Raw genomic sequence first — 14,614 nt, forward strand, 5'->3', positions numbered from 1 at the left:
ACTGTGAAAAGAAGGAAAAAGCAGCCACCCCTGATCTTGAAACAGTGTTGCAGGGCAAATATTCCAATTAGTTATTAGAAACAAGTGGAAAGAAAATAGTATACGCTTCTCTCCAAAAATATGAGATGATTTTCAGGCACACCTCCTTTATGTTATACATGTATACATCTATGATCATCTCCCTAACTTTGACGGAAAGAATAATGATTTTTGAGCCATGGGTCCTCTGCCTTCATAAACCTAGGATAATATTGTGAACATAGTAGGTCCTCAAAAACATTTATTGATTGAATATCTAAATAAACCATGAGAAAAATGAAGTTTCTTTGAATCAATTATTAGGATTATCATGTTCTGAAACTGAATTAGCCCCAAATTGGAAATGGGACTTGAAGTGTTGTAAGGAATAGAAGACATGTTTCTATAATAGAAAAGACAAGACCAGAAACAAGAGATAAATGTCTGAGATTGGGGGAAAAAAACGAAATGTTCTCAGCCAAGAGGTCAAGTCAATAATCCATAACTAAGATAAACCAACTATTTTACTAATGGCCTAAAATCAATATACTGTGATCTCAATTATTTCAAATATCAAGCCATGATTAAAATTGAAAGACTTTGGTCAGATAAACCAAAAATCTAAATCCCAAAAGGGCTCAAAGATCAAAAGAAGCTGAAGGCAAGCAAAAAGCGCCCTACAGATAGTTCCCAAACCTATTCCACTACATTTGAATGATCCCAGTAGTCTCCGCCTCTTTTTTTTTTTTTTTTAAGATTTTATTTATTTATTTGACAGAGAGAGATCACAAGTAGGCAGAGAGGCAGGCAGAGAGAGAGGGAAGCAGTCTCCCTGCTGAGCAGAGAGCCCGATTTGGGGCTTGATCCCAGGACCCTGAGATCAGGACCTGAGCCGAAGGCAGCAGCTTAACCCACTGAGCCACCCAGGCCCCCCATCTCCTCTTCTTTCTCTTGGAGCTAGATTCTGGCTCTCATTCATTACCTTGTTGTCTCATCCCTGGTATCCCCTCTCTGCCTTTTTGGATTGGCAGCACCGCGGTTTTGATAGAGTCATGCATCCCCAGAATGCCAAATACATTAACCTTATCTCCAAGTCGACCTCTGCCTTTTGAATCCCATTTACTAGGAAGATACCTCACAGCTGCAGAACTTTGACCTTTCATGCATTTAATTTAAAAAATGCAACCCAAAACTTTGAGTGGCATTGTATAAGAAATGTCAGGGGCCAAGAAAGAGACAACTTAGGTCAGAGATCAAGGCCAGTAGCCGGGAATGTCGGCAGTAGGCAAATTCTGATATTAACAGGTGGTCATTGATAAAACTCAAACAAAAGCAAGATGCTAATTCTGTTAACCTTCCTGGCAGGTGTGTTTTTTGATTCATTAGATCCTTCTATCTTTTATTTCCAATGAATAAATTTATATAATAAATATACAGTTATTTGATTTCCGTAGTGACCAAGATGATAATAGTAGTCCTTTTAGTTTTCTCTGAAGTGAATTCATTATATTCATTATACAGAGAAATCAATTTGACAGCTCTTCATTGATCATAACAAACTCTGTGTTCATACTGTGTATGCCACAAAACAGTCACTTTTCTCTAGGAGTGACACACAAGTCATTAGTCCCTTGAGTTTTTTTAAGAGGGTGACAACAGGAACATTTACTAGGGGATGCCTGTCAGAAGGGTTTCAAAGAGAGTGACTCCAAGCTGGGAATTTGAGAACAAATGGGCTCTATCCGAGTTCGGGAAGGTTGCAAAAAGCATTCTAGGCAAAGAGAACACTAAGGGTGAAAACAAAGAATGTCCTTTCCCATTGACTGGATAAATCACACAGCGCCTGTGAGGAGGGCAGTGGTGTGTAGTGCGTGCATTCATTTCTGCTTTTCTTCGCAGGTTGGGGCTGAGTTTTAACAGCATTTCTGCCATTGACAATGGCACGCTAGCCAACACTCCTCATCTGAGGGAGCTTCACCTGGACAACAATAAGTTGATCAAAGTACCTGGTGGGCTTGCGGAACATAAGTACATCCAGGTAATACAGTACCACTAAATAGTGTGAGGGGTAACTAGGGAGCAAACCCTCCCTACTGGGATGATGGGGGCAGGAAGGGAAGCTCTGCTTACAAATCTTTTTGCAGGAAGTTATTTTTAATGTTTCCACATAAATATTCATTCTGGTTTCATGAAAAACACAAGTTTATTTTTTTAAAAGATTATATTTATTATTTATTTGTCAGAGAGACAGAGCACAAGTAGGGGGAGCAGCAGAGAGAGGGAGAAGCAGGCTCCCTGCTGAGCAAGGAACCCAGTGCTTCAGGGTCCATCCAAGACCCTGGGATCGTGACCTGGGCCGAAGGCAGAGGCTTTAACCCACTGAGCCACCAAGGCATCCTGAAAAACATAGGTCTAAATTATTATTTTTTAAAATAAGACTGTTACCTTAAACTAGTTATAGTGCTGACTTCCAGAATATAATATTTTTAATGAAGCAGGCAAGATAGTTTGAAGTCATAGATCACTGTAACAGAAACATACTGATTGAAAATGATGGTATAATCTGTGAACCATAGATATGGAATAAAATAGCAGTTATAACTTTTAGCTTCAACAGATGTCACGTAGGTCAAAGGGAATATTTAGCTGGCAGTGTGACTGAGTTAACTTTATATAGATTATTGAGTTATAGTACATTCATAAGAATAAGAAGATACCATCCAGGGGTCCACTGTGGTAAAAGAGGTTTCTAGTCTGTAAATCTATAAATGTATGGCATGTTCATTATTTAAATAATAACAATATTTTCATACATGATAGCATAAGACTTCCATTGTTTCTTTGAGTAACTACAACAAATACGTTATTCAAATTTTTTATTTAAAAAATTAATAAGGGGGTTATTCATAAATTTAATGTATTTGCTTGTTTTATCTAATTTTTCAGTTTCTTTAAAGGTCATATTTAAATTCTCTCTTTCAGAAATTTACATAGGTACTTAGTTCAGTAATGGCGATTCAGAAATTATATGTTGGAATGCCTGCGTGGCACAGTCAGTTAGGTGTCAGACTCTTGGTTTTGGCTCAGGTCATGATCTCACCGTTGTGAGATCGAGCCCCACATGAGATTTGTGCTCAGCGTGGAGTCTGCTTAAGATTCTCTCACTCTCCCTCTGCCCTACTCTGCTGTGCTTGCATTCTCTCTCTCTCAAATAAATAAATAAATTTTGTAAAAAAACAAATTATACTTTGACAATGATGTTCTATTATAAATAAATCATTTTTATAAAGTTGCCATTTTGGTAATGTTTCCACTTCTTTGGTTGGGGTTCAAGATAGGTTTATCCCTTACTTGCTGTCAGTTATGTCAGTATGTTACTGATCTCTCTTCTTTTTTTATTCAGTTGTGACAAAAATTCCAAATGAGATTGATACATCATGATTTACATAAGGATTCTGTTGGTGGTGGGCATTTTTTTTGTGGGGGGGCAGTTGTTTTGTTTTCATTTTTATATCCTAGAATAATCAGTTTTACCTTCTTGATTGCTGTTTTTCAAATGTTAGTCTGGTTGTATTACTGAGTTCATAAAATAAGTTTAATGAGTTAATTTAGAACATTTATGGGATAGGCTTGGCTCAGATGGGTTAGAATGAATGGAAAATAAAATATCAATGTAATGGTAAGTATTTCATAAAGACTTTGTTTAAATGCACAGATTTATCTATATTAAATACATGTATTGTGTTTCTTAGTGTGGGTCACAGAGAAAAAAATTATAAAACATGGTATGGCTATTTTGAAATCTTTGTTGAATATCAGCAAATCTCATGAGGATTCACACAGGGACTCACTCTTGGTTCTTCTTCTCTAATTGGCTATCCATGCATCAATTTCACCTCCCTTCTTATAGGCTTCTAGGGATTTCACCTAATTTACTGTTTTTTTTGTAAGTATATAATTCAGTTATTTTTAGCAAAATTATATCATTCTTCAACCATCTCTAAAATCCAGTTCTTTTTTGTTTTATTTTATTTATTTGAGAGAGAGAAAGAGTGAGCATGAGCAGGGGATGGGCAGAGAGAGAAGCAGGCTCCCCTCTGAGCAGGGAGCCTGACGTTGGACTTGACCCCTGCCCTGAGATCCTTACCTGAGCTGAAGGCAGACATTGATGGGACTGAGCCACCCAGGCACCCCCACCACGATCCAGTTCTAACACTTCTATTACCCCCAAATATTCCTCTTACTTTTTCTAGTCAATTTTCAATCTCATCTTCTGCCACAAGTAGACACTCAAACTCTTACATTTCAGCATGATGTTAACTACAGATATTTGTAGATGCTCTTAATCAAGTTGAAAAAGTTCTCTTTTATTCTTAAGCTTATTGAAAATTTTTATCATGGATGTGTATTCAAATGCTTTTTGTGTGTCTGTTGAGCTTATCGTGTGGTTTTGCCTTTTATTCCTTTAATATAGTATATTAAGTTAGTTAATTTCCAGCTAAATGAGTTTTACATCCTTGAATAAATCATGCTTCATCTTGGTCATGGTGTATAGATTTTTTTTTAATGTTATGAGATACAGTTTCCTGATATTTTGTTAAAGTTCTTTGTCTATGTTTATATGAAATACTTGATTGTAGGCTGTATGTGTATGTGTGTGATGATTTTTGTCTGGCTTTAATATTAGAAAATACTGACTTCATAAAATGAATTGGGAATAGAGTTTTCTTTTTTACACAGACTGATACTTGCTTTATGTCTTGATATTTTTTTCTCTTGCCTTCAATATTAGTCATAAACTCTAACCAAATGTGTTTCCCCTTTCTTGCTAATTTTTGCTAGTAATTAGAGAATGGCAAATGAAAAGAAATTTTCAGTTTGAGAATTATTAAAAAAATACTTGGACGTATTGTTTGGCTTAATATCCCTCGCTTCTGTTTTTATGTGATATCTATTGTTCTCCTTCCAAACTCTTTCTTAAACAAGACCCTTTTCCCCTGCATATAAGTGAGTGTTCTGGTAAATGCAACGATATTTTAAGTTAATTATTATGAGGGAACACCTCATAGGTTTTACAAGGTACTTTAGAAATTTTCTCTTTCTATATTTTAGCTTTGGTTGTATAAGTCACTTCTTGCTCTTCAAAATTCACATGTACACGATAGAAGTAAAAACCCATTTCTAAAGTCCTTTTCATAAGTCTGATACTTAATTTCCCCGAGGAAAATCTATGAACGTGTTACCATTATCTTAAACATAATCATAAAATGCATTTCGGAAAAAATCCTACTGAACAGTAGAATTATATTCATAAGGTAGAATTTGTAACACATAGTGCATTTTCATTTAAACTTTCTAGGTCTGTTCATCCCAAATGCTGATACTCAGTGTTTCTTAGGGTTTGTGATTATTTTGATTCTAATGCTGCCTGTACACTATTTCTTCACTGTATATTACTTCCTCATTTTGTATAATTTTGTTAAAATGTGCATCACTTTATTTTTGCCCCAAAAGCGCAATATTCCATGGAGACACAGCTTGTGAGATAGCATGAAATTACTCATGTATTCATTCAACATTATTACTGAACACCTACTCAGTCTTAGTAGACACTGAAGATACGTCATGAACAAAACAGAACAAGTTTCTTTCCTCATGGAGCTTTTATTCTAGAGGAGGATTCAGACAAAACACACAAATATATAATAAGCTATATAGTGATAATTACTATGAAGATCTAAAAAAGTGAATTAGGGCAGAAGAGTGCAGCCCTGGATAGTCAGGAATGAGGTCTTCGGTAAGAAAAAGTTACATGAATCACATGAGGGAGTAAGCTACGGAGACATCCTGGAGAAGGTCAGTCCACATGGAGGAAACAACGTGTGCCAACCAAAAGAAGGATTGTGATTTTCGTAATAGAGGAAAAACAAGTAGGGCAGAGTGGTTAGATTGAATAGCGAGGGGAGATGAGATCAGAGCAGAAGGATGTCAGATCCTGTTAGGTTTGTGAGCCAATGTGAGAACTTTGGCCTTTATTCTGCATGAGACAGGAAGGCACTGGAGTGTTGAGGGAAGAATATATAACTTGGCTTACTTTTTGAAATAATTGCTCTATGAACTAAGGAAGGAAAATTGATTTTAGGGCAGAAGAGGAAGCAGGAATGATGACTTCAATCATCCTGGAGGAGATAATGGCAGTTTTGGACAATGTTGTAGGAGTCGATAAGGGGAGAGGACTGGGTCACATGTACGTTTTGAAGATTAAACTAGTAGCATTTGTTGATGGTTGGGTGGAGAGTGTAAGAGAAAGGAAGGGTCAAGGATAAAGAATAAAGAATAAAGGGAAAAGAATAAAGTATTTACATGAATGGCCCCATCTACTTAGAGGAAAATAATCACTCTCCATTATTTCATTTTGCAGGTTGTCTACCTTCATAACAACAATATCTCTGCAGTTGGGTCTAACGACTTCTGCCCACCTGGATACAACACCAAAAAGGCCTCTTATTCAGGTGTGAGCCTTTTCAGCAACCCAGTCCAGTACTGGGAGATCCAGCCATCCACCTTCCGATGTGTCTATGTGCGTTCTGCCATCCAGCTTGGAAATTATAAATAATTCCCAAGAAAGCCCTCATTTTTATAACCTGGCAGAAATCCCATTAATATCATTGCTCAAAAAAGAAAAAAAAAGAAAGCTAGATACTGGAAACTTAACTGCAATGTGGATCTTTTTCCCACATGATTTGTAATACATAAAGCTGAATATGCAGTTGAAATAATTGCCTACAATAAAAAAATATTTTGCCTGCCATTTTCAGAATTCTTTTTTGAAGCTTTCTGTTGATGTTAACTGAGCTATTGCAGATACTCTTATTCCCTTAAACTTAAAATTTGGAGTAAATATATATATATATGTCAACAATTTAGTAAAGCTTTTCGTATTTAATTCTTAGAAGGATTCAAATAAAAAAGTGTCCATCTTCGGTAGCTCATAGGGTGTTAGACCCTTTGACATAAAGTCAAACTTCAAGTTCTGTCTAGCTCTGTGTTAATCCCCGTTATTATTGGTAAAGCCTCATTTGAATATGTAAATTCAATAAGGCTATGTAAAATTTTTGCTTATGTCATCATTTTGAAAAAAATAAATTTACAAATACATTCAAAATTACCATTGTATAAAAGTGTAATTGTAAATCTTCCCTAAACCCCATCTTCTGAAGAGAGCAGACATTGTGTTCTAGACAAATATAGCACATCTCTTCAAGTTCTCAGATATTTTTTTTACTCCTGTTTTTTGACATTCGTGTATTATAACTTACATTATCTATGATCAGTGCTAAGCTGATAAAGCCCAAAGCTGATTTTTTTCCCGATTGGTCTAGAAAGCTGGTATTTTCAGGTATTAAAATACTAAATCAGTCTTAAAATATCTTGTGTATAATCAGGCTGCTCACCTGAATATTTCTATAATTACTAGATGTATTAGAAATATTTATTGTACTTAGTTAAACCTTCAAATTTAGAACTTTTTTCTTCAGGATTTATAAAGACTTATCAAAGCAGACCACTCAGTGGGCCTGGGGAGTAGGCTGATTTACAAAAAATAGAGATTTACCAAAAACTACATTGATGCTCCCAACATCTAATTGAATAACATGTGAGGATAGTTTGTTCTGTCTACAACGTTGGTTGTTTTATGGTTGCAAATATTGATGACCAAATCCAAGATGGTTTTTTAAAGAAGATTTTATTTATTTACTTGAGAGAGAGGGCATGCACACACAAATGCACACGTGGAGAGTGAGGTTTAGACAAGGAGGGAGAGGAACAAGCAGACTCCTCACTGAGCATAGAGCCTGATGTGGGGCTCAATCCCATGAGCCTGAGATCATGACCTGAGCTGAAAATCAAGAGTCAGACTCTCAACTGACTGAGCCACCCAGGCAGCCCCAAATCCAAACTGCTTTAAACCAAAAAGGAAAACCCAAAGGGTCCTACTATTAGAAGAGCCTTTAGGTACAGTTTGATCAGAATTCCAGCCAAGTTTTTCTGCAGTTCTTTGTCTTCCTTCATTATATTTTCAAGCGGCCCTCCCTTGCAGTTGAACTATGACTCTCCCTCATTATTTCTCTCTCAGAACACAAAAGCATAACAACACAAGATTTCCAGGAGAAGTCATGAGATTCTCTCTCATTATTACATAGCTACTTCATAGCCCTATAGAGTAAATGAGTAAAGGCTATTGTTATTCCCATTTTGTAGAAAAGTAGACTGAAGTTAGGAGAAATTAAGTAAGTTTCCCATAGTCAAATACCTGGTAAACACATGGCAACCAAACTTTCTCTTTTAATCTTTGTGAAAGTCAGGATCTGGCAGAAAACAGAATTTACCTCTGAGAGGTCAAATGAAGATAGTTAATGAAGGGACTATTCTAGAGCGTGTGCAGAATCTACTGCACCAAACAAGGGACGACGAGGCACCAAGAGACAGCAATGGTAGAAAGCCATTGTCATGCCATTGCCTCCCAAATGGCTATGAGGGTAGGGAAAGAATTGAGCTTCTGGAGCCGTGTGAGAGGACAACCTTGGAGGATTTCTGTGCCTGGAGAACTATGTTCTGGGAAGGACGCCACATCTGCCAGAGGTTGGGTACTGAAGCAAGGTATGTCCTCTTCTCTCCTCCTACATCAGACCCTCCCACTGATGAAGCCTAAAGGGAAGACAACCATCAAGAAAGCTTGAGAAAGGAATGTTCTTCTTGGGGCAGGACAGAGGTGGAAGAAAAAAGGATCTGGTCAGGACACTTGGAGAATAACTAATAAGCCCAGCACCATAACTGTATCTGTAGGATTATTAAACAAATGTCACCAGCCACAGATAAACATGACATCTACATCCTATGTCATCCCAGGCACTTTTTCTGAAACCCAATTATTTTAGGCTTTTCTGCATTGATCAGAGGTGCTGACAAATAAAACAATATTCGATGAAACTTGGTCAAAGAATTAACTGAATCTGGTTTTCCATTAGGAAACATGGGGCTATTTTTATAATGTTTTGAGTGTAGCAGAGTTTGCTTATTTAAAGAAATGGGTAGTGTTAAAAATCAAATTGTAAACAGAAAACTTACACTGTCAATATTAATGGGTAACTATGTATTTTACACAAATTTGGCAGAAAATAAAAATAATATTTGAATAATCATGAGAATCAGATCATAGAGCTCTGAGCTCTTGTAGTCAAAGTCATATTCTCCTTTATGACAATTACAACCTGAAATACACAGGGCTTTGTGTGAGCTATTTAATCACATGTTGGACTTCCATGAAGTGATCATGAGTGATAGTTATTCACAGCCTGGCATTGGGCAATAAATAGGTAGGAGAGGCTATTTCTTGATTCAGCATCTCATTCATTCATTTATTCATTCATTCATTCAATAAACTAGCACTTGATATATTGTAAATATGACTCAAGATGTGGTAGAAAGATAACAACAGCAACAGATATTTATTTCTGGAGCTTATTCAGTGAATACAAAGCTTCTGTGCCAGGCTCTTCCTGGTCCGTATCTGCTGATCACAGAAATCCCATGAGAATGTACTGTTTCTATTTCACAGGTGGTGAAATTCAGACATGGTATGTGCAGAGTCAGAGTTATAACTCTGATGTGTGTTGATCGAGTTAGGGTCAGCCTTTGCTTCCACCATAGTTTACCACTATGCAACTGTACAACTCAAAGCATGTCAAGGCCAAAGGTGGTAGTCTGAAAAACTGAGAAGGGAGTCTCTTCATGGCTCTCAGTGGTGCCTCTGCATTGTGGTAATAAGTCATTGTCCTGAGATGCAGGTGACATAAACAGAATTACTGTCATTTATTCAATACAATGTCTTAACTGTACATACAGTGTCTCACTTAATACTTACAATGGCCCTGTGGACTATGTATGGTTATTTAATATCTCTTACAGATGAGCAAATGAAGCCTCAGAGAAGTCACGTAGCTCTCCCATTGACACACAGCTTGTAAATAAGAAAGGTGAACTTTCCATTCTTCTCCATGTGTTGTCTGCAGCTCTTTAGAAAGAATGCATTTGTGTCCAACAATGAAGAATCACTGAACCTCCATAGCATCTCTCATCTTTGCCATATGGTGCAGGGCCGTAAAATAATGGGTCATCCCACCACTGTGATTTGTTACACTTCAAAAAGAATAAATTTGTCCATAAAAAAAAATGAAGCTATAACATTGTTCAACTTTAAAAAATGTCCTGTATTGGCACTGTCTAATATGGTACTCATGAGCATATCCAGGTAGGAGCACTAGAAATGTGATGGAACTGAAGAACTAAATTTTAGTTAAGTTTAATGAAGTTTAATGAATTTAAAGTTAATAACCATATGTCACTAATGACATATGGATGTGGCATTCTAAACACTCCCAATGAGTTTTAATTTTTTTTTTTAAAGATTTTATTTACTTGACAGAGAGAGAGAGAGAAAGCATGAGTTAGGGGGGAGGGGCAGAGGGAGAGGGAGAAGCAGGCTTCCCACTGAGCAGGGAGCCCTACGAGGGACTTGATCCCAGGACCTCAAGATCACGACCTGAGCCACCCAGGCGCACCTCCCAATGAGTTTAAATATGATTTTCCTGGTGTGGAGTGTATTTCTATTCAAAAAATATTTACTAGGCCCGTGTCTAACTAAGGATATAAGAATGAATAAGATGCCGGGGCGCCTGGGTGGCTCAGTGGGTTAAAGCCGCTGCCTTCGGCTCAGGTCATGATCCCACGGTCCTGGGATCGAGCCCCGCATCGGGCTCTTTGGTCAGCAGGGCGCCTGCTTCCCTTCCTCTCTCTCTCTGCCTGCCTCTCTGCCTACTTGTGATCTCTGTCTGTCAAATAAATAAATAAAATCTTAAAAAAAAAAAAAGAATGAATAAGATGCCATTGTTGACTTAAAGGTGATCATATTTTAACAAAGACACAATCATTACAAATAATGGAAATGCAGAGGGATAAATTTTATCATTAGAATTAAAGGCATGCTTCATTTTACTGTGCTTTACTTCCTTGCACTTTGCAGATGTATTTTCTAAAAATGGAAGGTTTGAGACAACCCTGCACTGAACCAGTGTATTGACCACCATTTTCCAACAACATTTCGTTCACTTTGTGTTTCTGTCACATTTTGGTAATTCTTATACTATTTCAAGCTTTTTTCATTATTATTGTATTTGTTATGGGTATCTGTTATCAGTGATTATGACTCATGGAAGCACAGATGATGGTTAACATTTTTAAGCAATGAAGCATTTTAAATTAAGATACATACATTTTGGGGGCACCTGGGTGGCTCAGTGGGTTAAGCCTCTGCCTTCAGCTCAGGTCATGATTTCAGGATCCTGGAATCGAGTCCCTCATTGGGCTCTCTGTTCAGCAGGGAGACTGCTTACCCCCCCGCTCTCTCTGCCTACCTCTCTACCTACCTGTGAACCCTCTCTCTCTGTCAAATAAATAAATAAAATCTTTAAAAAAATCATACATTTTTTCAGACTCAATGTTATTGAACACTTACTAGACTATGGTATAGTGTACATATAACTTTCATATGCAGTAGGGAACTAAAAAATTCATTTAACTCACTTTTTCGGGATATTGGCTTGATTGCAGTGGTCTAGAACTGAGACCACAATATTTCCAAAGTATGCTTCTATATACAAGTTACGTGAGTGGCTCATAGGAGGGATAATCAGCTCTGTCAAGGGTAGCAGAATGAGCACAGAGGACCATGAAAGACTTTACTGAGGAAGAAATTTTTGAGGCAGGTTTGGATGAATGTGTAAGAGTTCAACAGGAACATTTGGAAGAAAGGACGAAAGGCAAGAAAGTAGGAAGTACGAAGTCCCAGAATTGTGTCTAAGCACATCTTCTGTGATAGTCTGACACAAAAGGAGGGCTTCATCAACTTCTTTGCTTCTTCTGAAACACACAGCAGTCTACGGTTACCTTTGATATCCACAGGACTAGAGATATCAGAGGAAGTCACTCTTTTCCCTTTGTCCACAGTCTTGCTGGCCCACAAAACGTCGTTCCCTCAGAATGGTCAATAGGAGGGAGGAAATGATTTTATTTTTCTTATCTCTTACACCTCCCAAGGGATCCCACTCTCATTACTCCAGTGAAAAGGTAGTTTCCCTTGGTGTTCAAGGTCCATGGTTTCACTAGATATTTTCTTCAGAGCTGGACCTTGAATGCTACCCTCTCTTCCCTAGTCCTCCCTCCTGCATACTGTAGCCTTCCTGTTGTAGGAGAAAAGCTGGTAGTTAGCCCGCTGCCTAACTTACAACCTGGGGAGGGAGGGGTCAAGATAAGGGATAGAGAAGACCATTTGGACTTTGATCTGCAAAACGGATCTTCCAGCTCACCTTTGCCAGCCCTATAGCTGCTTCTAATTTTATCAGGACTCACAGGGGAATGAGGCCTGACCCTTCAGCATCCCTCTCTCAAGTAGCAAAGCGACTTCTTTCTTACATATGTTTCCTTTGAAATAAAGATAGATACGGTTCATTTCCTTGACTTCAAAAGTTGCTATTTGCACAACTGAGCAATGTTATTTAACCTTCAGGTGGCTTGTTTCCTTACCTGAGAAATGGGATAATATTAGTCCCTACCTTACAGGTTGGTGTGTGAACAAAGGGGGTTAACATAGTGTGTAACTCTTAGACCAGAGCATGTGAAAAGGGTTCACAGACATTGGCTGCCAGGTCACATAGTTTGGGCTACCATCATCTCAAGAGCAATTAGTTCTCAGGTCTAAGATGGGGTCTGAAATTATGCATTCAAAGTCCCAGGAAGACTGCTGCTTCTTGGTCCGTACTTTGAGGAACAAAATAACAGAGTCATCTCATCTTCTGTGGGACCATGACTGACTCTTGTCTCCCCACACTGGCTGGCTTGGGTGAGAAACCCCCACAGTGTTAGTTTCTTAGGACTGTTGTAACACACGACCTCAAATGGAGTGGCTTGAAATGTCATAAATTTATCCTCTCATAACTCTGGAGTCTAGAAGTTCAAATTCAAGGTGTTGGCAGGGCCATGCTCCCTCTGAAGCCTCTAGGGGAAAACCCTTCCTTGCTTCTCCTAGCTTCAGAGTAGGTCCAGATAGATATTCCTAGGTTTGTGGCAGTAACAGGCAAATCTCTGCCACCATCTCCACAAAGACTTCTTTTCCTGTGTGTATGTGTCTCTTCTCTTCTTGTAAGGACACCCATGATATTAGATTAGTCCCCAGCCCAGTTCAGTATGACCTCATCTTAACTTGATCTCCAAAGACCCTATTTCCAAATAAGGTCACTCATATTCACAGGTACTAGAGATTAGACTTTGAACATATGGTGGGGGAAGGGGTGCAATTCAACCATTAACACTCACCTTCTTTTTATCTTTATAAAAATATTTACTTGTTATCTTATTCTTGTTATCAGTTGTGTTTGATTGTGTACAGATTACGTAAGAGGTTGAAAAGTGTAAATTTGCCTCTGACCCTCCGTGGTTGGGTAAGCACCCTTCGTGCATTCATACTAGTTTTAAGTCATCTTACTATATTCAAGCCATCCAGTTTTCCAGAATACAGTATTTATGTTCTTTTTAATGCATTCTTCTTCAATGACCTTGATCTGGCAATGAGAATTACCGTGTCATTCTTATCACATAAATCAGGCGTACACGGGGGTCTCTGCTCTCCTTCTCGTTCACTCGTTTTACTGAATCATCATAAGCTCCCTTTTCATTTTTCCCTTCCTCTTACCCATAATACTATTCCAGGAACTCCTTCATCGGGAGTTTTATCTTAGCAAGATCCCATTGCTTTATCGTCCATGCAAACAAAGAAACATCTAATCTCTCAAGTAAACTGGAAATCTTATATACACCAGTGTCCCATTCATCCAGAGTTCCAGTGAAATCTTCAGAAGACTGGCCCCAACACACATAGCTCTTGACCAGATTCCATCGCCCATCAGACACTGTTCTCCCGCAGCAGAGGTATTTATCATTAAGTGGCCGAGTCCATATTATAGTCATTTCAACTTCACTCTGCTGCTCATTTTATGATTCCCCCATTTGCTGCTGCAGAATTTTTTCATGGACCCGCTTCTCTATCCCCGCACAGCATCTGCCACCTTTACTTCCGGTCACAGCTCTGCCACAGACTGCCATTTCACACGACAGAGCAGAACAGTGGAAAATGGAGAAAAATCGAGAAAGGGATAACACTACACTCAATAAAAACAGATACACAGATAAACACCGTGGAGGGCAACCCCCTCCCCACATGAATTTAAATAATTTTGAAGGAGGGGACAGTCCGCGTGTCCTCAAGTCCATGTGCACCTCAAGGCAAAGAAACTGGAGAACTCCTGCCTCTAGGACTCACAACAATGACTGTGTCAGCCCTCGGTGAGCTGGAGACTTTTGCCCCAGGCGGTTTACTTCACTATGGACCCTGAGAGCTAAGTACTTGCAAGGTGGCCATGAACAAGGGTAGGAACACAAATCAACTTTAAAGGATCCGTAAAATATCAAAATAATCCAACCA

General features: G+C 38.4%; 1 protein-coding gene across 2 annotated transcripts in view; it reads left to right on the forward strand.

The window, feature by feature from the left end:
- The window catches only part of LOC111142130 (decorin), a 42,623-nt gene extending 35,440 nt beyond the window's left edge, over positions 1 to 7,183 (forward strand). For both annotated transcript variants that reach the window (XM_022495108.1, XM_022495109.1), the window contains exons 7-8: positions 1,918 to 2,056; positions 6,440 to 7,183. In XM_022495108.1, coding sequence (XP_022350816.1) covers positions 1,918 to 2,056; positions 6,440 to 6,634 — 334 coding nt within the window. In that variant the 3' untranslated portion in view covers positions 6,635 to 7,183. The remainder of the gene's footprint in view (positions 1 to 1,917; positions 2,057 to 6,439) is intronic.
- Positions 7,184 to 14,614: the final 7,431 nt, after the last annotated feature.

Source organism: Enhydra lutris, unplaced genomic scaffold, assembly GCF_002288905.1.
Source record: "Enhydra lutris kenyoni isolate GAN:26980312 unplaced genomic scaffold, ASM228890v2 scaffoldscaffold7, whole genome shotgun sequence".
NCBI classification, from domain to species: Eukaryota; Metazoa; Chordata; class Mammalia; order Carnivora; family Mustelidae; genus Enhydra; species Enhydra lutris.